Genomic DNA, 22,647 nt, shown 5'->3' with positions numbered 1-22,647 from the left:
TGGCTGGTCGAGCCTACCTCCGGACACTAAAGTATCTTCCTCCCCTCTCCTCCAATCTCCAGCAACACCACTTTCATTTTCTCAGTTACATGTTCAGTTATAAAATGCTAATAGTATAACACATTCACATGGCTCATAATGAAAAGTTACCAGATATACGGCCAAACAGCTCCTTCCTAACCTCTGTCCCCATCCAACCCTGTCCCCCCGCAGGCACGCACGTGCGCACACACACACACACACACCACAAACTCTGCTCTGCAGTGTGCTTTTTTCTGCTTAACATTATGTGTCCTGAATGTCAACATCAGAATAGAGAGAACTTCCTTATTCTTTTTCACTGCCACATAGTACTCCATTGTCTGGGCGTGCTGCAGTGATTTCCCTGGTGTCTGCCCATGGGCATTTAGGGAGTTTCCAGTATTTTGCTACAGTAACTGAAGTGACTAGTCTGGCACTCAAGTCGCTTTGCGTAGCTGGTAGAACATGGATACGGTACATTCCTGGAAGGGGAATGGCTGCCTCACAGGTTCCTGCATTTGTCAGCGTGACCCAGGAGCCCAAATCACCCTCTGCAGGGGCTGTGCAAAATGATGCCCCCAAAGCAGTGAGTGAGATGGCCTGGCGGCCAATGGCCTCACACACAAAGTGTTGTCACTCACTGGGGTATTGGCCACTCTAACGAACCACATGCCCATTCTGCAGACATCTCAAACTTTAAAAAAAGATTAATAGAAGACTTATTTAGCAAAAATACATATAGCCATCATTGCAAGACTTAAATGAGATGATAAATGTTCAACCCAATTTTCTTTCCGGGATAAGTTTTTCTTTCATACCCCTGTCAGTTTTGAAAGCATACTACCAGAAGAAGGGGGCCCAATTCCACAGAGAGCTCCCAAGAGTGACTTTCTGGGAGCAAGTCTGAAATTGGGATAACCCTTTACTGATCTTGCTTAGGTCCCACACATCCAGGCCGCCTCTTTGATGAGCCCTGGTGGTTAGGCCGTGGTTAGGCCGATTGCACTGAAGCAGGCCTCCAGGAGCTGCTGTTGAAGCAGGATTTTAAGGCCAGCCCTGCAGCTGGCTCCTGCTGGGGTTCTGGAGATGTGTCCTATTCGGCGGGATTGAGGGTCCAGGGCAGAGTGGCCAGGCGTGACAGAAAATACTTCGGGTCAACACCCGTGAAAAGAAGGAACAAATAAAAATAAAAAAGAATACTGTGGGAACAACAGCTTGGTGACACCGCGCACAGCTGCGAGTGCGGACAGACCTCTCCCCCTTAACTTGACCAAGCGCCTCCTCAGCCCTTTCTCCCCTCCCAGGCCCTCCCTGTTCCTGGAAGCAGCCCCACCGCAGCCTGGCTCCCTCGGGCTGCTCTTTCCTTCAGCCACCGAGAGCTCGCCCCGTCTCACTGTACAGTGGGGCCCTTGCTGCCGCCCTCATCTCTCCCCTAGGGAGCCCAGCGCCCCTGCAGGGCAGAGGGCTCTTTCCAAGCCATAAATCCCATGAGTTGAAAATCACGTCTCCAGCCCCTTCCAACCCCCCTCCATAGCTGGAAGGAGCCCGCTTACCAGCCCCCTCCTTCCTCCTGCGGGGTCTCCCGTCCACGATCCCTTTTCCCCAGCCCTGCCGTCTTTCTTTGCCTAAACCTGGAATTCCTCCCCGTTCCCGCCCGCCGGCCTCCGCAAGCTCCTCCCTCCCCTGCAGCGCCCAGCCCGGGTCTGCTCCAGGCACCTCCTCAGGACCGGGCCTCCAGCTACTGACCCTTCGAGCCGCCCCTTCACCCGCAGGCACCCCGGGCCGTCCCCCGCGCCTGCACCCACGCTGCTTGTTTGCTTGCTCCTGGCTCCTGCAGGGAGCGTCAGTCCCGGAGCCGGCTCTGGCCGGCTGCTTCCCACCGCTGGAGGCCAGGGGCGCCCGGTGATCCGCTGGGGCTGCGTCCTCCCGGCTCAACCCCTGCTCACAGGAACCTGGGCGGCCCGGGGTCCGTCCTTGCACAAAGGCAGCAGGCGCTGGCCCAGGCCCCGCTCCGGCCGCCCTGTCCCCGCGTTGGGGGACTCGCTCCTCGCCGCCGGACAGATCCTCCTCTCCGGAGGATTTTCCTGGAGAAGATACTGGTGCAGATCCAAGCGCTGGCGGGACAGTGACCCGGCGGGCCCCCGCCCCGAAAAGCAGGAACAGCAGGAACCTCCAGGGCGCCGCCCGCACCCTCTTCCTCCTCGCCCGGGGCCTCGCGCCCTGAACCCGCTCCTCTGCCAGGGGTGGGCGCAGCCCGGGGCGCCCACCTGGCCCCAGGTCTCGCCGCGCTCCGACGACTCGGCCCGCCTGGCCGCCGCGAGGCTGAGGGTCGCTTTGGGACCTAAGCCCGCCCCCGTGGGAGAATGTGTGCCAGGGCCCGCTGACAGCTTCCCCTGGGGCTCAGGCCCCGTCTCTCCCCAGGCTCGCCCAGGGTCGGGGGCCCATGCAGGGGAGGGTCGCGCTGCCCCCACTTCCTCCGACCCTGTGCTCCGAGGAGAGGAGCGGGAACTCGCCCGCCCAAGGCCCACGCTCCCCACGTGGCTCAACAAGGCCAGGACCTCGCAGCCGCAGGGACCGGCCGGTCCAGGAGCTGGGCAGAGGGTCTCCGCGCCAAACCGCACTGGCCCTGACCCTCCTCTCCCTCCTTTTCTCTCACTGTACCGTGGCCTCATGCCATCCGCTTTGGCCCCAAGAATGGAACTCACGGGAAAGGGCCTCCCCTTCCCACCCTAGCTCCCTGCTGTCCCAGGCCCTTCTGAAGCCCACACCCTTCTTCAGGCCCACAGGGCTCCCCTCGGGGCCCTCCCCAGCCTCTGTGCAACCTTTATCAAGGTGCCCTTCTTTCCTTCCAGGACTCTGCTCCTTCCCAGGTTGGCAGCAGAGAGGCCCACCCTTCCCTGGCAGCTGCGGCCGTCTCTGAACACAAACCAGAACTCCTGTGTCCACAGCCGTAGCTTCCAGGTCAACGCCAGAATCATGAGAGTCAGGTCCCACTGTGTCCCTTGCATGGGGTTGAAATGGCTGCCCCGTGTCCACCCCACCCTCTTCCTCAGTAAAGGACGGTGAAGGAAACTCCAAAGGGTCATGGTCCCCTTTTTACAGATGAGGAAACTGAGGCACGGAAGGGCGAAGTGACTGGCCATGCCCTACAGGCAGACACTTCCAAAGCTCCTGCTCGCAGTGAGGGCTGGCGGGCCCTCTCCTGCCTGGACCACAGGAGCTGCTCTGGGGGCCGGGACAGGCTGAGGATTGACACACAGCCTGGACCACAGGAGCTGCTCTGGGGGCCGGGACAGGCTGGGGATTGACACACAGCCTAGGTAGACAGGGTTTGCCCAGACCCCAAGAGGCTCGCGAAGCTGCTAAGGCTGCCCGGCCAGGCCCCCCATCATTGTTCAGCTCCCAAAATAAACCACTCCACAGTCACTTCTGAATTCTGTTTTATATCAAGCTATAAAAACCTGGACCCTGTTTAACATACATACAAAAGCAGTACTATAAAAAATAATTATTATATTAACAATATCAAACACACGAACTCCTACAAATGTACAAAGACCTTGGGCATCATCTATACGGGCCAGTTTCTGGCCACAGCTTTGTAAGCCAGTACCTGGGGAAAGGGGACGGAGCAAAGAGAGCCCGCCGGAAACCCAGCCTCAGCCCTGCAGAGGCATCAGCAGGGCTGAGTCAAGCCTGAGTCTGAAGGGCCCCCTGTCGGGCTGAGAAGGAACTTTCAGGCCCAGGGAGGAGCAGGGCCTTAGGGGTAGCACAGGCCGAGCAGGAAAACGAGCTCACATTTTCCTGGGGTACAGCCAGGTGCTCTGCAGGGCAGGGGATGAACGGAGGCTCCGGTGGGCAGAGGAACAGCCTCCCAAAGATGTCCATGTGACAGTCCCCAGAGCCCGTGACCATGTTAGGTTACACAGCCAGTGGGAATTAAAGTTGCAGATGGAACTAAGGTGGCTAATCAGCTAACCTTAAAATAGAAAGATGACCTGGGTTCTCTGGGTAGGCGCAATGCGATCACAAGCGTCCTTAAAAGCGGCAGAGCAGGCCGGGTGCAGTGGCTCCTGCCTATGATCCCAGCACTTTAGGAGGCTAAGGCTACAGGATGGCTTGAGCCCAGGAGTTCCAGACAATCCTAGGCAACGGAATAAGATCCTGTATCCACAGAAAGTATGTAGCTGGGTGTGGGGGATTGTCTCAGGGGATTGAGACTAGAGGATCACTTGAACCCAGAGGTCCAGGCTACAGTGAGCCTTGATGCCATGACCAGGCCACTGCACTCCAGCCTGGGCAACACAGCAAGACCCTGTCTCAAAAAAAAAAAAAAAAAGGGGGTAGAGGGAGGCAGGAGAGGGGAGGCCTCAATGAGGTGATGGGAAAAAGATTCAACTACCCACAGCTGGCTCTGAAGATGAAGGAGCCTGAAGTCAAGAAGTAGGGATAGCCTCGAAAAATGAAAAGGCCAGAAATCAATTCTCCCCTAGAGCTTCCAGGAGCGCAGGCCTGCCGACACCCAGATTTTAGACCCGGGTCAGCCTTCTGACCCGCAGAACTGGAAGACCAAGTTTTGATCCACAAAGTTTGTGGAAACCTGTCACGGCAATAGGAAATAAATACAGAGGCCAAAGGGTCAGAGGTGAGAGGTCAAGCTTGCCCTGCCCCTGCCCAGACCTCAGCCAGACTTCTGGGTAGCAGGGCCGACAGAGACACCCCCAGGGCCTGTCCTTGCCTCTGGGAAGCGGGAGCCTGAGATGACCCAGGAGGTCCTGGGCCCTTCTGTAGTGGACACCAAGGTCTTGGGGGACCACCCTCTGGTTGAGGCCTTGGGGGATGAAGAGGGAGGGCTCAGGGCCCCATTGCAGGGTCAGCCAGTAGGGGCCGTGGGGCCATCTGGACATGACGTCTAATGCTGGCAGTGGCCACAACACAGGACCCCACAGGCCCCTGCCAGATAAGAGTTCATCTTTTCCTTTGTTCTCTTCCAGTTCTGTCTTCCATTCCAGCCTTGCTGAACCCAGCTCACGGCGGCCCTGGGCTGCAGAGGGCAGACGGGTGAGGCTCGGCCCCTGTCTCCAGGGAGCCGGAGAGGGCCCTCGTCCCCGCCCGCCAGGAGGACAGTCATGAGGCTGATGGTGGAGGGGCCCTGGACAGAGGTGGCCAGGGAGCCCTGAGCCTGGCACACTCTCCCTCCTGGTTCTTTGCTTGCGTGTACACGATCAGCTATTGTTTACAAAGAGTCCTTGGTGTTACCTGGTTGGCTGCCCGTAATGGGAGCTCCTGCCCCCATCGGACATGTAAACAAACCAAGGTCTGTCCAGTTCCAGCTGACAGGGTCTGCACCTCCGCCAGGGCTAGGCAGAAGCAGCATCAGAGCACAGGAGACCCGGGAGGAGCCGAGAGCCAGTGCTGCTCTTAACAGCTCCCAGTGGGGTGTGCTGGGCACTCACAAGCAGGTCAGGCCACAGAAAAAGCTAACCAACCTTTATAAGGGAAAATAGGGACCTGGAGGGCTCCTGCGCCCCTGTGCTGACATCCAAGATGCTCCGGATGCTCTTGGCCTCACTGTTGGATAGGTTCCCCTTGATGGCCAGGATGGCGCTCAGGTGGCCTTTGCTGGCAAAGAGAGCATCCCGTCAGCCCAGCCTGTCACCCACAGCCCTGTTCACCAGCTCCCTGCACTCCTGGCCAATGCCATAGGGCCCCACAGCCAACGCCTAGCCCACGAGGGGGCTGCACTTCACTCTGCCTTGCCCATGCACTCCACCTGACGGTTCCAAGAGCAGCCATGCCCCAGCCTGTGTCAGGCCTCTGCACGGGCTGCTCCCCCTGCAATGCTCTTCCCAGGCCCTGAGACGACCACCTCTTCCCACCCCTTAGGTCTCCGCTAAGATGTCCACCCCCAAGAGGCTTTCGTCTCTCTAAAGTCAGCACCTCCTATTATTCAGAACCTTGGTTAAACCCTATTTACAACTTGTAATTGTCTTTTCTTTGCCTGATTATGTCATTATTATTGCTGGCCTTCGACAGAATGTGAACTACTTAAGGAAGGATTGAGACCTGGCTTCTCTTGTTACTTCATTGCATCCTGGTAACTAGAACAGAGGCTGACACCTAGCTGACTTCTCTATAATTGTTGGTGGCATAGGTAGATGGATGGTGGGTGGATGAGCAGATGGATGAGAGCTAGATGGGTGGAGGGATGGGCACATGGAGTAGATGCATGGGTGGATGGGTGGGTGGGTGGGTGGTTGAGTGGATGGATAGCTAAATGCGTGGAGGGATGGATGGATGAGTAGATGGGTGGATGGATGCTTATATGGGTAGCTGGATGAATAGATGGATGGATAGATGGGTGGGTGGGTGGGTGGATGTGTGGTTGAGTGGATGGATAGCTAAATGCGTGGAGGGATGGATGGATGAGTAGACGGGTGGATGGGTGCTTATATGGGTAGGTGGATGAATAGATGGATGGATAGATGGGTGGGTGGGTGGGTGGATGGGTAGACAGGTGATGGATGGGTGAGAAGATAGATACCCAGATGGGTGAAGGAACGGGTGGGTGAGTAAATGGGTGCTTGTATGGTGGGTGAATGAATGGATGGGTGGAATGGATCAGACAGGGGCTGGACTTGGCTAAGCTGGGGTCAACCCCGTCAAAAGCCATTCAAACTTACCTAACATGTCAGAGGACCCAGCCAGAAAGAAACAATGTCCCTGGCCCACCAGAGCCTCAGGCAGCCAGGGGCTAAGCCTCCACTCCCCAATATGAGCCCTGGTCCCAGCGCATGGGCCCAGGCCCCAGAGGCCCCCGAGACTGGGTGAACCTGGCCTCTCTGGTCTCAGTCTCCTCTGAGAGGCAGCGTCAGGCAAAGCTAAGAGTGTGGGCCATGGCTGCATGGCCAGACACTAACTAGCCATGTCACCTTGGAGGCATCCTGGGAGCTCTCCGGGCCTCCTCTGTGAAATGGCAATGGAAAAAGGATTGGCCTCATAGTGCTGTGGTGAAGGCCACAAGAGTGAGGCCCTGGTGAGGTTCACACAGTGACTGGCACGTGGGCAGCTGCCAGGATCTGGGTTTCCAAAGCCAGCCCTGTGAGGCCCTGGCCGCAGTGATGTGACAGGGGTCCTGAGGTGCCTCATGCTCTCACCTGAAGTCAGGGTAGCAGGTGGCATAAGTGGCCACCTCAATCTTGATGGCACTGGGGTCCTGCAGGCGAATGATCTCTGCCAGCGTGGGGAGAGCAGGCTGCAGCCAGGTCGCCGGGGAGCCCTGCAGGAGTAGGTGTGGTTGGAGGGACCCAGGGCTCCAGAGGCTCGGGTCAGCAACTCCTTGGGCTTGGAGAGGCACCAATGGCCTATCTCCGACCCTGAAAGGGCTAGGGGAGAAGAGGCAGCCATTTCAGAGGAGCTTGGGAGAGGTGGGCAGGGGCTTACATGCTGGGTGCAGAAGTGCTGGATGGTGTCAGCATTGGCCAGGATGTGCCCAGCCAGCTGCTGCTGCTGCTCAGCGGTCTTGAGGACGAGGCGCCGCTTGCTGAGCTGGATGATGTACTCCTTCACCAGGTGCAGGTGCACGGCCTCCATGAGCTCCTGGGAGGGCAAGCAGCCAGAGGCATGTGAGCTGTCTGCTGATGGGGAGCTCACCACCTCCCTTGAAGCCTTGTAGCCAGGACTCCAGGGAGAGGCAGATGCCAGAGCAAAAGACTGTACACGTGCTCATGCATCCACGTGTGTGTGTTCACATGTGTGTGTTCACATGTGTGTGTTCACATGTGTGTTTGCATGCTTGTGCGTTCAAATGTGAGTGTTCACATGTGCCCGTGTGTTCAATATGTGTTCACATGCTCTTGTGTTCACATGTGTGTGTTCGCATGTGCGTGTGTGGTCTCGTGCGTGTGTGTTCACATGTGCGTGTGTGTTCACATGCTCGTGCATTCACGTGTGTGTTCATATGCTTGTGCATTCACATGTGCGTGTTCAAACACACGTGTTCACGTGTGTGAGCACATGTGAGTGAGTGTACACAGACATGCTAGTGTGCGTGTTCGGCCTGCCCCCATTCCCTGAGGCCCAGCCACCAGCCCAGAGCCGCCTCACCTCCCGGAAACAGTCCTGCAGTTCTGAGAACTCAGGCAGCCTGACGTCCACGGTGGCGATGATTTTTTCCAGAGTCTCCATGGGGGCCGCCCAGCGGGTGTGCGTGAACCTCTTGAATAGCGGCTGAGACAGGAGGGGCAGGATGTCTGGTCACGCCCTGGAGAGGAAGGGCTGCCAGCCGCAGACACGCAGACACAGACACACACCAACACCTGTGCCTGGCGGAGCAGGGGGGGTGCTCAAGGACTTCCAGGGAACCCGGGCCAACCTCACATCCCTGCTCACAGACAGGAAGTGGGAGCCGGCTCCGTGCACCCTTCTCCAAGGTCACCCAGCTGCGGCTCAGGAGCCAGGAGAGCCTATCTGCCGGCCCGGAGGCCAAGTCCACTGCCTCTTAAATAAATAAATTCCTTCATAAACAAGACCTTGTGCTTGGCTGAGCCTGGGAGATCAGTGCCAAGGGATCTGGGGTCACTGCTCGGGCTTCCACCACACTCAGGCCACTCATGGCCGCTAGCCCCTAACACCAGGCAGAGAACCTCTCCCCTTCCTTTCAAGAGACCCCCACTTTACACCCTGCTAAAGAATATGCTTGTTTTCACAGCATTTTCTGTGGATTCCTTGGCCCACAACAGATGTGACCCTGGCTGCCGATGACCCTGAGCCTCAGTCGCTGGGAGTCAGGAGCAGGGAAGGGGTAGACAGGAGGGGCTGCGGGGATTGGAGGAAAAATGTCTGCAGGCTTGGGACTGGGCCGGGTCTGAATTGGGGAGGGGCAGTGAAACTTTTCCAGGCCTTCCCAGCCCCAGGTGGCCCCTCTCAGGCCAAGCCCCAGGGCATGATGGGTTGAGTTCAGAGCCTGCCAGGGTCCCCAACCGGGCATTACCGCTGCACCAGAGCTGGCTCGCAGTGCCGTTCACAGGCCTGGAGCGCGTCGTATCCACATCTTTGCCTCTGCCACTCCTCCCCAGGGGCACTTCCCAGTCCCTCCCTGGGCCCCCCAACACTGGGCTCCTGAGGGCAAGAGGTTCCCACTACCTTCAGGTCCTCACGCAGGTTCTGGAGCAGGGTGTCAAAGCCATGGCTCTTGAGCTCACCCAGGGGGCCCAGCAGGAGGCTCAGGGTGTCTTGGGGTACCTGCCACTTCTGCTCCATGGACATCCTGGAAGGTGGAGGCAGAGAGGTCACCCCAGCCCTGCTCAGCCTATAGCTCCGTACCCAGGGAGCCAGGCAGCCCCCTCTCTTCACTCTAGAACCCTCAATGGCTCCCCATTCTCTGTGGGATCAAGTCCTCCCATCCGTGTTCTCCACGCCCTCAGGACACTCCTCCACCACATCCCCTTGTAACCGAGGGCAAGTTAGTCTCCTCCAGTGATTTGCCCATCTGCCCAATAGACAGATCACTACACCTACTTCACAGGGTTGCTTTAAGGATAAAATAATGGCTGAAACATCTGCCCGTGTGCTTGCCCCAGCCAGCACCTGGGAAATGTTTGCTGCTGGCGCTGCAGGCCCTGGCGTCCTCACACATGTTGCTGGTTTGAATTCCACTTCTTGACCTCAGCAGCTCCTCCTCCCTCCACCTCCCAGCTCCCCTCTCCTGCCTGCCGAGTGACTCCCACTCCCGCAAGCCCCTCCCAACACTCTCACCGGAAGGACAGGCAGTTGTTGATATTGGCAATGACATTGGCCCTGTAATTCCTCAGCTGCTTGCCTCTCTCCAGAAATTCACTAAAGGCGCGCTGGTAGCTGGTGAAACCAGAAGGGGCACATTCAGGACCAGCCCAAACGCTGGGACGGCGGCAGCAGCCTCCCCGCCCTCCAGGCCAGCTCCCGGGGTTCACTTTTCTGTCTGGCTGCCCATAGCCCAGGGAGGGGCCACTAGTCCCTGGGCATCATGGAACTGGCTTCACAAGCTAAGGCCAGGGCTCCTGAAGAGGGTACCAGCCCATCTCTGCTGCCCCCAGCCCTTCTCCCAGGCCCTCTCTAGAACTGGCAGACCAGGTACGAGTGAGGGTGTGGTTGGCTGGAGAAGCACTCAGAGGTTGAGAGGGAGAGAGCAGGTAAAATTCGAGTGGTGGAGACTGGGACTGTTGTGTGAAGGGGTGGCGGGGTCTCAGTCCCTCTCGAGGCATCTTCTTGGAAGCTAGAGGCTGCTCTGCTGAGAGCTTTGCTGATGGGGTGGGCGCAGGAGGTTCCCACACTGAATCCTGGTGGAGGTCAGACCACCTGAGGATCTCAGTGCCCTGGCTGAGTGGGAAACAACTCCTGGCTCAGAATGACAGGGACGGGGGTGGAGGGCGGGGAGCCAGCTCAGCTCCCCACCTGAGGCACTAGGGAGGGGCCGTGGCTCTGACAGAGGTGGCTACAGGGACCCCATCCTGGGCACACACCCACCTCCTCAGGAATGCAGGCAGCTCCACCAGCAGCACCTGCTTTATCTGTGAGCCCAAGTCCAGCGTGATGCTCTCGGCCTTGGCCTGGGCCTGGGAGATGATCTGCGGGGTGGTGTTGGGTGAGCTGAGCAGGGGCTTTCTTGACAAGGGGGCAGGGGATAGGGAGGAAACAGGCTGGAACAGAGGGGGTGCCCCGAGGTGGGCATGGGTATGCACACAGGACAGAATGTGCATGGCGCTTCCCGTGCACGTGCACGGGCGGTACATGTGCCCTGGGGCAGATCGCAGTACCTGGATGATGTCGATGGCCAGCTCGCTGTGGCAGTGGCCGTCCAGCCTCTGGGGAGGCACATCCTCAGCCCAGTGCTGTGCCTCTAGCTCCAGAGCTCGGTCCATCAGCTCCCTCACATTGGCCTGGGGGAGGAGGGCAGGTCACTGGGGCACTATCCATCACCTCGCTCACCTGGAAGACCCGTCAAGCTCCCTGCCCACGTCCTGCCTGTCTCTGAGCCTCTCCTGCGCCACCTCCCTGCCTCTCCCTGGCCCAGGTGGAGACTCACCGCCTCGTTGGACAGGAATGTGGCCTCCAGCAGCCGGATCTGTCTGGGGGGCAGGAGGCTCCCGAGCCCCACACCCTGCAGCTCACCCGCCAGCTTGGGGCTATTGATGATGTCACTGCAGGCAGGGGAGGCTGGCATGAGGACAGGTATACCCAATCAGCACCACCCCTCAAGCTAGAGCCCAGGCCCTCAGCCTCGGTCTCTGGCAGGCCCAGACTGCCCAGCACACCCTCCCGCACGCCCACCCCTGTTCCCATTTCAGATGATGGGTCCTCCATCTACTTAGTTTGGTTTGGAACAGAAACCCTGAAGTCATCGTGCCTCCTCTGACCCTCTCACCCATCCCCATTAGGTCCTGCTCCAAAAGAGCCCCCAAAATCGGCAGCCTCACGCCACTCTGGCACCCTGGCTGACTCCCACCAGCTTCCCGCTGGCTCACTGCAACAGCCTCCTCCCGGCCTCTCTGCTCCTTCCCTCACCTCCAACAATTCCTGCTCCACCCAGCAGACAGAGCCTCCTTTAAGATCTGATCTTCTTCCTGCTCCAAGGCTACCTGTCACCCAGATAAAACCCTGCTCCTAGTCACAGCAGCCCTGGAATCCAGCCAACTCCCAGCCCACTGCGCTCCAGCCCTGCAGGTCTTGGGCATCTCGACAGCCCCGGCCACCTCCCAATCCCAGGAGTAGGCCAGAATGGGCAGGAAGGGCTGCCCCAAACTGCTCCCCAGATGCATCTCGGCTCGTTCTCCTGGCGCCTCTGCAGCGCCGCAGAGCTCCCAGGGGACTGCCCAGCCCCAGCACTTCCTAAGAGCTCCCAGGGCACTGCCCAGCCCCGGCACTTCCTAAGGGGCCTTTGTCTGCCTAGAGGCTTACAAATGACCTCTCTGCCCCTCACCCAATCCAGATGCAGCTGTGTCCCTCCATTCCCCACATTTCTGGCACACAGGCTTCAACGATGCCCCCCTGGACACCCTCTCACCAGGGCTCCATGCCCAGCTTGGCTTTAGTTGCCTGTTGCTAACCCCAGGCCAGCAGACCCCGAGGTCACTGGGACAGGAAGACTGGCAGGCATGGGTGCAGGTGCCTGGCATTTCCTGGTGAGCCAGGACGAGCAAGCGGGAACTGGCTCTGGGCTGGGCTATCTCTCCCACGGCCCCTGCCCTGTGCCAGTTCCCCTATGCCCTGCTGACCCCTCTCCCACCCTCCTCACTGGACCCTTTCTCTATCCTTGTGCCGAGGCTGACGCTTCAACAGTGACTGAGCCCATAGGACCCCCAAAGGCCCCCGAGACGGCAGACGCTGCCCACACTGTCTACACCTCTGAGCTTCCTTCCTAAAGTTTCACACTAGCATCTGGGGCCAGCAGTGGCCAAGCCCCACAATAACAGCCCCTGGACTCCCCTGCCCTGGGCCTTTCCACATTGCAGTAAGCCTCTCCCTATGCAGACCCTGTGAATGATGGGCATGCCCAGGGAGCCATGGAGTCAGGGGATGCCTGAGGCTGTGCTCAGCAGGGGTACCAGCTGCACAGCCAGCCTCCCACCTGAGGGGCTCCAGCTCTGCCGTGGGCTCAGAGGGTAACCCTACACAATGGGGGTCTAACAAGACACATGGCCCTTGAACTCTGCTGCCTGGGGGTGCCCGCATAGCCTGCCCAATAAATCCAAACATTCTGACAAGCTCTGCTCAGCTCCAGAGTGCCCTGGAAGAGGACATGCTCAGGAGCACCGACCCTCCTCTCACCTTCTTCCCCGCGTGCCCTATCACCCCTCCTCCTGCCTCCTGGCCTGATTCCCCGGCTCAGAGGACCGCTGGCTTTCACCTCCTCCAGGCTGGCTTCCCTGACTTCTCCAGGCCTGCTTTGGGCCCATGCTCTGCACGGGGCCTGGCCTCTGCTGCCACAGCCCTTCCGGCTCTGGATGGTTATTGATTGCTTTGCCCCCTCCTCAGACTGGGCGCTCGTGAATGAATGAAATCCCTACCATTTTCTGTGCCTCAGTTTCCCCAACAGCAGAATGTGACTGAGGCCCAGGAAATTAAGGATTTTGCCAAAGCTGACCCAGCCCCAGCCTTATCCCTGTGTCCAGGCCCAGTCTCTGCCTGTCCAGGCTCTGCCCCAGGGAGTCCAAATCCCACCCCTGCATTCTCCGACTCAAAACTCTGTAAGCACCAGCCTCACTAAGAGCTGCCAGCGGCACCTCGACACCCCTCCTACAGAGGACACCCTCCCTGCTGGTCCGGGCCCAGCCCCGAGCCCGCTCACTTGGGGTAGAGGTTCTGCACCCAGACCAGCAACATGTAGGTGTCGCGCTCGCACAGCTCGAACTGCGCCACGGCGGCCAGGTGGGCCGCGAAGTGCTGGTGGTAGCTCTCGGCGTAGGCCGCCACGACGCCGAACTCGGCCGGGAACAGCGGCTTCAGTCGCTCCACCACAGCCTCCAGGTCCTCTTTCATGGTGCGGCCCAAGTGCAAAAAGACGTTCTCGGGGACCTCGGGGCCCGCGCCCGGCCGCTGGCCCATGCGCTCCTCGGCCGCCTCTGCCACACCTCGACGCCACAGCTGCAGCCAGCGCCGCGGGCGCGTGACCGCCAGTCCCGAGGTCCCCGGCCCTGCCGCCGCCGCCGCCGCCTGGCGGTCCTCGCTCTCCTGCTCCGACACCACGGCCAGCGCCTGGCGCAGCCGCTCTGGCGCCACCTCCAGCGGCCGCCGCAGCACGCCTAGCACCTGGTCGCGCAGCAGATCGTACAGCGCCTCCACCTTGCTCTGGCGCCGCACCAGCTCCTCCTCGCTCGCACCGCCCGCCGCCGCCGCCGCCGCCAGCTCCCGCTCCAGCGCCAGCAGCGGCAGAGCCGCCTCCAGCTGCCCGCGCTCCAGCGCCGCCTTCAGCTCCTCCACTGCGCCGGGAAAGTCGCGTCAGCCCCGGCCCCAGCCCGCCGGTCACCGGGGGGGGGGGGGGGGGGGGGGGCGGCCTAGACGCGCACAGGGCCGGCGGCCAACACCCTAAAGGGTGATGTCGGTGTCCCGGACTGGGCTGAAAGCCTGGTCTTCCCCCTCCCAGCCCCGCAGATTGGGGCACAGGTGAAAGCAGAGAAACAGATGCGCCTTCCAACCCCATTTGCCGGCCCACTGTGCAAGTGGCTCACTCACGCGGATGAGCGCCAACCCCGTCCAGGCCCCAGACTAGCTCTAGCCCAGGGTCCCAGCGCACCTGTTGGGGGCGGGCCATCCAGCCCCTGCCTGGACCTGGCTGTGCCCTCGGGCTCCGCTGAGCTGAGCTGACCCTTCTTCTTCTTCCCTTTGGTGAAGACGCAGAACACATTGGCCAGGCCTTTGGACTTCTTCTTCTTCTCCTTCTTCTTCTTCACTGTCTTTTCCTCCTCCCTGTATAGGGCTGTCCCAGCCTCCAGGGGCGGCACCAGGTCCTCAGAGGAGGCCACTGACATGGAGGTCTCTGACTCTGCCTCTGATGTGGACGGCAACTTTTGGGGGCTTCTGGGGAAGTCGAGGGTGCCCTGCACAGGCTGATGGCCCGAGAGGCCTTGGAAGAAGGTCATCATCTTTAGCATCACCCTGGCTCAGGCCTGCAGGCTCCTGTGGGGTGGGGGTGAAGGCATCAGTGGTCACCATGGACCGGCCCTGGCTCCCAGGCCAGAGCACACAGCTGTGCTGGCTGCATTGAGTGCACTCAGTCTGTTTCACCCATTAGACCACCAGGGCTCTGCTCATCTCCTGGCCCAGATGAGCACCAACAACCATACTCCCTTCTTGGCCATGAGCATCTCACCACACACAGCTTCCCTTCCAATACTTCACAGTCCCAGAAGCAGGGAAGAGGCCGGGGACGCCAAGCCTGCCACACAGAGGGGGGCCTTCACTTTATTTGGGCAAATCCTTCCCTGACAGCCCACTCTATAGGCAGGAAGCAGGGAGTGAACACCTCCCTGGATCCCACGGGACCCTAGGGAAGAGGCAGGGAATGTGCTCTGTCGCTTTGGACAGAGCAGAACAGAGGTCCAGAAAGGTCAGGGACATGCCGGGGTCTAGAACACCAGAAGTTGGCCTGAGACCAGCCTCCCCCTGCCCAGACCCAGCCCCTCTGCCATCTTGCCCAGTTCTGATCCAGCGGTGGGGTCACAGAAACACAGCTGCTCCGGCTGGGCCACGAAGCGGGCAGAGCCTGACTGGGGTCTACAGAAGCCACAGTGGGTGGGACCTCAGAGAGCCTTTCACACATCACTGGGGGCAAGGGGCTCAGCAAGTCACAGGGCTGCCTGAAGTCACACAGCAACTAGGGTCCAGAACCCAGGCTTCCTGGCTCCCACCCTCTCTGCCCGCTCCCATATGGGATGATAGCATCATCACAAAAGCTTCCAGTTTCTGCAGCCTTCCTGGGTGCCCATCCCATCTCTTCCTTTCTCTCATCTGGAAGGGTGTTATTTTGGCTTAAACTGTCCCTATGGCGAACAGCTTGGGTTTGGAACTCAGGTCACCCGGTCCCAGAGCCCAGCTCTCCCCCTGCCTCCACATCCCCAGCTGTCCTGCAAGCTACATCCAGAGAGGCAAGACATGAGCCTCCCCCAAGTCCCCTCCCAGCACCTGACCATTGTCAAAGCAAGACCAAGTCCACTGGAGAAGACCATGACTGACCGGAAAGGGGGAAGCAGGCAGGGGCTGGGCCTCCCCGAGAACTGGGGTGACCTGTAACCATGATGCCACCTGTCTGACCCACCCCAAAATGAAATGCATGCAGCCTTGTCTCATGTATCACGGTAACTTCAAGTGACCCCTGAAACAGTCCGGCAAGGCAGGCAGGATGACCCATCATCCAGAAGGAGAAACTGAGGCTGAGTAGGAGGTGTTTGCCCCAACCACAGCAGCCATGGGGGCTCAGATTGGGTCCATCAGACTCTTCCCATGGCCCCGCTGCCTCCACCAGCCCCACTACCCTGTCCCCATCCTGGAGGGGCTTGGCCAGAGCCTCCTGAGGGACAGGAAGCCCGGGCTCCTCCCACCCCCAGCTCCTGCCATGCTCACCCAATGCCCTGGGCAAAGTCCCACACTCCTGGATGGCACTGGCCTCCCTGGTGCCATTTGGGTTGCGCATTCCACTCCAGGACCAAGAGGGGCATGCTCCAGGGAGCCTCAGGGGCAAGGCCATGGGGCACCTCTGCTCCCCACCCAGTGCCCCAACCTCGCTTCCCAGCCCCTCTCAGGTGCATGCCAAGCACCTGCAGGAGCTGGTCTGTCTGGCAGGGCCGCTCAGCCCCACCCTAGGTGCCCAGGCCCCACCTCTGCCATTCTCCTGGAGTGGGGAAGGGTGGCCCTTACCAGCAATGCTCCCTGCCAGCCTCACCTCAGCCTTCCCTGTCCCACCGTACATGTACTAGGCTCTGTCCCACTCCACATGTACTAGACTCTGTCCCACCTCCAGGCGCAGCTCCCGCAGGACACTCATAGCATCGCCACCTTCTCCCGTCTGTGATACAAAACCCAGAGCACCTGAAGGTCCTGCTGCAGCCCTCTAGGCCTCATCCCAGGTCTCCGCTCTCCGAGGCAGCTGGTGCCTTGGAAAGAAACGGTTTCGGTGCAGGCTCAGCACACCTCTCACTAGTGCGTGCACTGCACACCTCCTTCCTTCACAAGCCTCAGTTTCCCCGTCTTTGAAATGGGGATGAGGACCCCCACCTCACAGTGCTGCTGAGGGGATGTGGCCAAACCGCCCGGCCAAGGGCTGGGCGCCTATCTGGGCCTCAGTGGGGGTGAGTCTCCTGTGTCCTGAGTCTGTCCTGCAGGCGGCAGCGAGTGGGTGCAGCCAGGAGGGAAGGGGAGGAGGGGCATTCCTTTAAGCCTTGCCGCTGGTTGGGCCCACTGAGGCAGGAAGGGCCCTGCTCCGAGGCTCGCAGTGTGGTCACAGCCCGTGGCTCAACAGCGCCCCCCAGCCTCCCGCTGCCCTGCCTCTGCTCAGGCCCACTGGTCTGGCTCGCCTTCCCCGCCACACGCCTGATGTCCACGCGCCTCCCGGGAGCTCGCTGGGCCCGGCTCCTTCAGTCCTGGGCAGGATGTGGAAGGCGGACCCATCCCCCGATGAGGACACCCGGGCACAGGCGAGGAGGTGACTTGGCCTGTGTCGCCCGGTCGGAGAGTAACGCCGGACCTGGGGCCTTCCTGCTGCTAATGGAGGGGAGATCCCTGTGACTGCCCCAGCCCCGCCCTCCCTGCCTCTGGCAGGACCCGGCCCTCCGCCGCGAGCGCCAGCCCTGGCGCCTGTGCGCCCGGACGCGCGGACGTTGGGCGCCAGGGCCTCAGTTTCCCTGGCAGCGGGGCTGCCCCAGGCCAGGGTCCGTGGGAGCGTCCAGTCCAGTCCTGTCCCCGCCGCCGCGACAGGCTGTTCCCTAGGGGAATCCGGCGGGGCATGGAGTCGGGGCGGGCGAGGAGCCGCGCGGAGCGGCGGGGAATGGACGCGTGGAGGCGGAGGTCACTTACCGTGTCCTGGCCGGGCCGCCGCTGTCCTGGCCCCAGTTCCGCAAGGCCTGAAATAGTCGCAGACTCTGCCCCGCCCCGCCTGCCCCGCCCCCCGCAACCGCGGAAAACCCGCGGGCGGAGGCCAAGGCCCAGTGCGGCCCGGCTGTGTCTCTGCGTCCCGGGGGCCGGGCGCGCCCGGCCTGCCCAGCGGGGGATGCGGGGCGCGGTCACTTCCTCCCAGCAGCCGGGCAGGGGCGGGGGGCTGGCCGCACGTCGCATGGTATGTGGAGTTCGGGAGTCCGAAGGACGGGGCTGTCAGGCGCGGGGCCATTGTCGGACGACGGCTCCTGATAGGCCGCCTGGAAGGGGCGCGCTTGGCCGCGTTCCTGCGTCACAGACTGGCTCCAGCTGCGGGAGCGCCACTCCCACTCCAACTCCCCCAGCCGCCCCTCTAAAGTGTTCTGGTATCACCGCGGCCACAAGGAGACAGGGCACGGGGGCTTCCCGGAGGAGGCCCCCTAAGGGGAAGGGGGCTACACGGCTGGCCAGAGTGCTGGCCGCGCGGCTGTGCACGGGGCCTGGAGCCCCTCCCGTCGTCAAGCCTTGCTTGAAATGCGTAAATGCGGAAAGGTGAAGTGGCTGACCCGGGTCGCACCGCTTCAAGTAGCGGAGTGGGGTTCCTAGCCAGGCCTACGGGACTCCCACTGGAGCCTTTCTCCCTCTAGGGCTAGGGCTGGACCCACAGGCTGCTGGAACAGGCAGAAGGGGAGGGGTCCAAAGCCCAGACTCCAGGGCCTCGTCTTAATCATCAAGCCGACTTTGCCCACTCCGCGCAGGCCTCCGTTTCCAGGCCTGTTTCCCCATCCAAACTGTCTCTCAGGGTCTGTCTTGGGAGATGTGGAGGTGGGGCATGTGGGGAGGATGGAAGGGGGCTGTGAAGGGAACCCACTGGAGATTAACTTCCTTCCTTATTTCACACGCTAGGAATTTCTGCCCTCTGGAAAGGCCCCCGTCATTTAGGAATTTCCCGCTGGGCACGGGCTTCCCTCCTGCCTCACTGGGGCCTCTGCTCCTCCCCTCTTTTGTTTGGCCTCTTTCCCCGCCCCCTGCTCACTCTGCTATTCCCTCTCCAGCCTAGCAACAGGTCTTCCAGTACCAGGGGGGCCAGCGGAGTGGGGGCGGTGTGGGTTCAGGGTGCCCTGGGAACTGAGAACTTCCTCTTCAAGGGTGGTGGCCAAGCGCCAGGTTTGCACTTGGATTGCCATCCATCCTGTCTCTGGGGAACCTGTGGGGGAGCGGATGCAGGAGGCCGCCAGGATGGGGCGTTAAGGCTGCCAACCCCACCCCTTCTCTCCTAGGGCTCCAGGGATGACATTTTTCAGATGAGTCCACAGAGCCACAGTGTCCTGGGGCTGGGCGGGTCCTTCCATCGGCACTGCACAGATGGAATTCATCCACACAGGGGCGATGGGGATACGGCCTGAGGGGCCCTGGCCCGTGGCCGCCTTCATGGCTGGCTGCTGTGGCCTCATTGTGCAATCCCCACAAGACTCTCCTGCCAGACTCTGTTCCCCCACCCCACCCCACCTCCCCTCCCAGCCCCAAGCAGATCGGGAAATTGCTTGGAAGTCTGTATCTGCCAGGAGGGCATTGTCAGGCCTTAGGCCCTACTGTCCCCTTGGAGGCAGCCCCTGGTCTGCACAGGCTTTGCAGGGCTGAGGAGGGGCTGCCACCCTTGTCACCCGCTGACGGCAGTGGCCCACCCAGAGCACCGGCCGGGGATTGGGAAATGAGGCTGCTGCCTTGGACTTTTGTCTGCACCAGTCACTCCCCTTCTCTAAGCTCAGGCATGAGGGTCAATGGTCACATGCGTGAAGTTCTCAAGACAAAGAAAGTCTTCTGAAAATGGGGCAGCATGGAGGGCCCAGGGATGACAGCCAATGGGGCCCATGGGGCAGGAGCAGTCCTTACCCTCTTCTCGCAGATGCAGAAAACAGTTCCTCTTCCAGAGGAGCCAAAGGCCAGCCTAGGGCTCCACCCCAGCGAGAAGCCAGCATCGCATACTGGGTGGGGATGTTTATGACCAGTGGCCAGCGGCTGTCCCATTCCCCAGCTCCCCAGGGCACAGGCCAGGGGCAGCGAGCGGGGGCCTCTGCCTGGCGGGGAGGGCAGCAGACAGGAACAGACTGGCAGTGACCTCCCCATTTAGCCTAGAAGGCGAGTGTGCCAGCACCTGGCCAGGAGCCACCATCAGCTCCTCGCACGCAACCCAGGGCCTCAGAGGCCAGGACACAGGGGATGTCCCTCCCTTCCCTCTGCCAGAGCAACGACAGCTGACTTTTTAAAAATTATTATGGTACAATATACATAATGCAATTTATAATCTTTTAAGCGCACAGTTCAGTGGCATTAAGTATATTCACAGGGTTGTGCAACCAACATCGCCCTCCACCTGCAGAAATCTCCAGCTGGCAAGACGGAAACTCTACCCACTGTGCACTAACAGCCCTCTCCCTCTCCCCTGGGCCCTGGCAACCGCCACTCTACCTTTTGTCTCTGTGGTCTTGACTGTTCTCAGTACTGCAAATAAATAGAGTCACACAGCATTTGTCCTTTTGTGTCTGGTTTATTTCACTCAGCATAATGTCTTCAAGATGCATTCATGTGGCAGCAGGTGTCAGAATTCCCTTCCTTTTTAAGGCTGAATCATATTCCATTGTATGGATGGGCTACACTGTGCATCCATTCATCTCTCTGTGCACACTGGGTTGTTGCTATCTCCTGGCTGCTGCGTACAGTGCTGCTATAAAACATGGGTGTAGACCAGGTGTGGTGGCTCATGCCTGTAATCCCAGCATTTTGGGAGACCCAGGCAGGTAGATCACTTGAGCCCTGAAGTTCAGGACCAACCTGGGCAACATAGTGAGACCCTGTCTCCACCAAAAATACAAAAAATTAGCCGAGTGTTGTGGGGTGCACCTGTAGTCCCAGTTACATGGGAAGCTGAGGTGGGAGAACGACCTGAGCCTGGCAGGTTAAGGCTGCAGTGAGCCATGATTGCACCACTGCACTCCAGCCTGGGCAACAGAGTAAAACCCTGTCTCAAAACAAAAACAAACAAACAAAAGAACACGAGTATGCAAACATCTATTCATGTTCCTGCTTTCAATTCTTTCGGGTAGACTGCTGACATTTGTTGATCTCCACCAGTACCAGGCGTTGTTCTAAGCGTTTTGTATACATTAGCCGATTTCATCGGACAACCTAATGAAGTGGGCACTAACTCTCCTCTTTCTACAGATGAGGAGACTGAGGCACAGAGAGGTCCAGTCATGTGCCAGCCAGTGGTGAAGCTGGAGCCCCTTCACTAAGCATAGTGTTATCTTGCTTCTCCTCCAACGTTGCTCAACGTCTGAAATTCAGCTTGATGTATTTAAGTCAGACACAAGAAAGGACTTCCAGACCAAGGAGTTTAGATGCAGAAATGGGAGGTACTATCCTCCACTCCTTTTTCATCTTGAAAAAAAATTTTCTCAATCTTTTTCATTACCTCATTTAGTCCATTAATTGCACCTCCACCTGCGCCCTGTAGGGCAGCAGGAAAGGCTGAGTTAGCACGGACCAGAGAATAACACAGGCAGGCGCATTACTGGCCCTCTCTCTGCATTCTTGAAGGCACCTAGAGGAAAGCTCTCTAGAAGAGGGGCAGTTGGGGACGGGCATGGTGGCTCACGCCTGTAATCCCAGAACTTTGGGAGGCTGAGGCAGGTGGATCACCTGTGGTTGGGAGTTCAAGACCAGCCTGACCAACATGGAGATATCCTGTCTCTACTAAAAATACAAAATACTAAAAATACAAAATTAGCCGGGTGTAGTGGCGCATGCCTGTAATCCCAGCTACTCGGGAGCCTGAGGCAGGAGCATCGCTTGAACCTGGGAGGCAGAGGTTGCGGTAAGCCAAGATCACACCATTGCACTCCAACCTGGGCAACAAGAGTGAAACTCCATTTCCAAAAAAAAAAAAAAAAAAAGGAAGAGGAAGAAGAAGAAAAGGGCATTGAAGGCAGGCAGGAGGGAGAACAACCTGAAGCAGGGCCCAGGGTGGTGGGTGATCACGAGGGGCAGAGGGCCCATAGGTGGCTGGGCCTGGCCAGAGGCATGGCTGCAGCTGCTAGCCTTGGTCACAAGAGCATTGCTGACCTCAGAGTGGGTCACCTAGCCCCTCCCCCAGCATCCCGGGACCACTTCCCTCTGCATGATGACTTGCACTTCCCGCTGCCCTAACCCTGGTTCCCAGGACCCCAACACTCACTCTGCTTCTCCCTTTCACTTCTCAGGCTGTCACCAGCCCTGAAACTCTTCTCGGGGCCTCTTGCTCCCCCGGGGATGCCCTACTCAATGCATGGGGTGGGGCCATTGTGTCCCCTGTTGACAGATGAGGAAACTGAGTCTCAAAGAAGCAGGCACAGAGGTTGAGGCCTTAAGGCTGGGATCCCTGCTGCCACCCAGCCTTCCCCGAGAGGAGCAGTGGCTCACTCAGCGTCACCTGCAGCTTCATGAGACCCTGGCTGAAGTCTGCTGACCTCCTCCGGGACTGTGGGATGGCCAGGACAGCTGACCAGGAGCCACTCTCACGGCATATCCCCTCCTGCAAAGGAGGCGGCATGAGGACCCTCAGCAGCCCAGACATGCACCACCAGGCGGTGCCCCACCCCAGCCCCACGGGACACTGTTGACTTGTTGATAGCCCCTCCCCTTCCTCCTAGGAGGAAGCCGGGCCAAGGATTCCTTTCCGTATTTGGCAGATGGAGAAACTGAGGCCTGATGAGGTATGGCTTCTGCAGCTATTCCATGAGCCTGGCCCACTGTCCTTGCTTAAGAAGGGCGAAGGGAGAGAAAGCAGGGCCTATGGGGCAGCAGGACCCCAACACCAGTGGCCTCCCAAATAGTGTGGTGTAGGAGGGCTCCCTGGAGGAGTGGGTCCTGGTGGAACTCATGGGCATAGGAAGTTCCCTATGCCCGCTGCAAGCAGCCACTCTCCTCCCCAAGTTCAGCTCTCCTAAAACTCCAGTCTTTGACCACAGCTCTCTGGTAGTGATGCAA

The 22,647-nt window shown here is 59.7% G+C and overlaps 1 protein-coding gene and 1 pseudogene across 2 annotated transcripts; both read right to left on the bottom strand.

The window, feature by feature from the left end:
* The window catches only part of LOC112628424, a 36,720-nt pseudogene extending 33,691 nt beyond the window's left edge, over positions 1 to 3,029 (bottom strand).
* A 415-nt stretch (positions 3,030 to 3,444) lies between these two features.
* TNFAIP2 (TNF alpha induced protein 2) lies at positions 3,445 to 17,634 on the bottom strand. Of its 2 annotated transcripts, XM_025392307.1 has the most exons (13): positions 16,508 to 16,639; positions 14,291 to 14,673; positions 13,346 to 13,976; positions 11,084 to 11,198; positions 10,815 to 10,937; positions 10,525 to 10,625; positions 9,778 to 9,876; positions 9,166 to 9,289; positions 8,128 to 8,250; positions 7,465 to 7,620; positions 7,179 to 7,300; positions 5,511 to 5,643; positions 3,445 to 5,065 (listed from the first exon to the last, which is right to left on the bottom strand). In XM_025392307.1, exons 2-13 carry the CDS (start codon positions 14,646 to 14,648, stop codon positions 4,934 to 4,936), a joined length of 2,217 nt encoding a protein of 738 aa, XP_025248092.1. In that variant the 5' UTR covers positions 14,649 to 14,673; positions 16,508 to 16,639; the 3' UTR covers positions 3,445 to 4,933. The 2 variants fall into 2 exon arrangements, with proteins under 2 accessions (XP_025248092.1, XP_025248093.1); XM_025392308.1 differs by lacking the exon at positions 16,508 to 16,639 and adding an exon at positions 17,566 to 17,634 and having other exon boundaries at positions 3,445 to 5,643.
* Positions 17,635 to 22,647: the final 5,013 nt, after the last annotated feature.

This window comes from Theropithecus gelada, chromosome 7b, assembly GCF_003255815.1.
Source record: "Theropithecus gelada isolate Dixy chromosome 7b, Tgel_1.0, whole genome shotgun sequence".
Classification (NCBI taxonomy): domain Eukaryota; kingdom Metazoa; phylum Chordata; class Mammalia; order Primates; family Cercopithecidae; genus Theropithecus; species Theropithecus gelada.
This window is presented reverse-complemented; position numbering and strand designations above follow the sequence as displayed.

Coding starts and splice junctions, on each gene's coding strand:
- TNFAIP2 (XM_025392307.1), bottom strand. CDS start 14,648: ATGCTAAAGATGATGACCTTCTTCCAAGGCCTCTCGGGCCATCAGCCT. Junction 9,290..9,777: donor AACAACTGCCTGTCCTTCCG/GTGAGAGTGTTG, acceptor TCCACCTTCCAG/GATGTCCATGGAGCAGAAGT. Junction 7,301..7,464: donor AGCACTTCTGCACCCAGCAT/GTAAGCCCCTGC, acceptor CTACTCCTGCAG/GGCTCCCCGGCGACCTGGCT.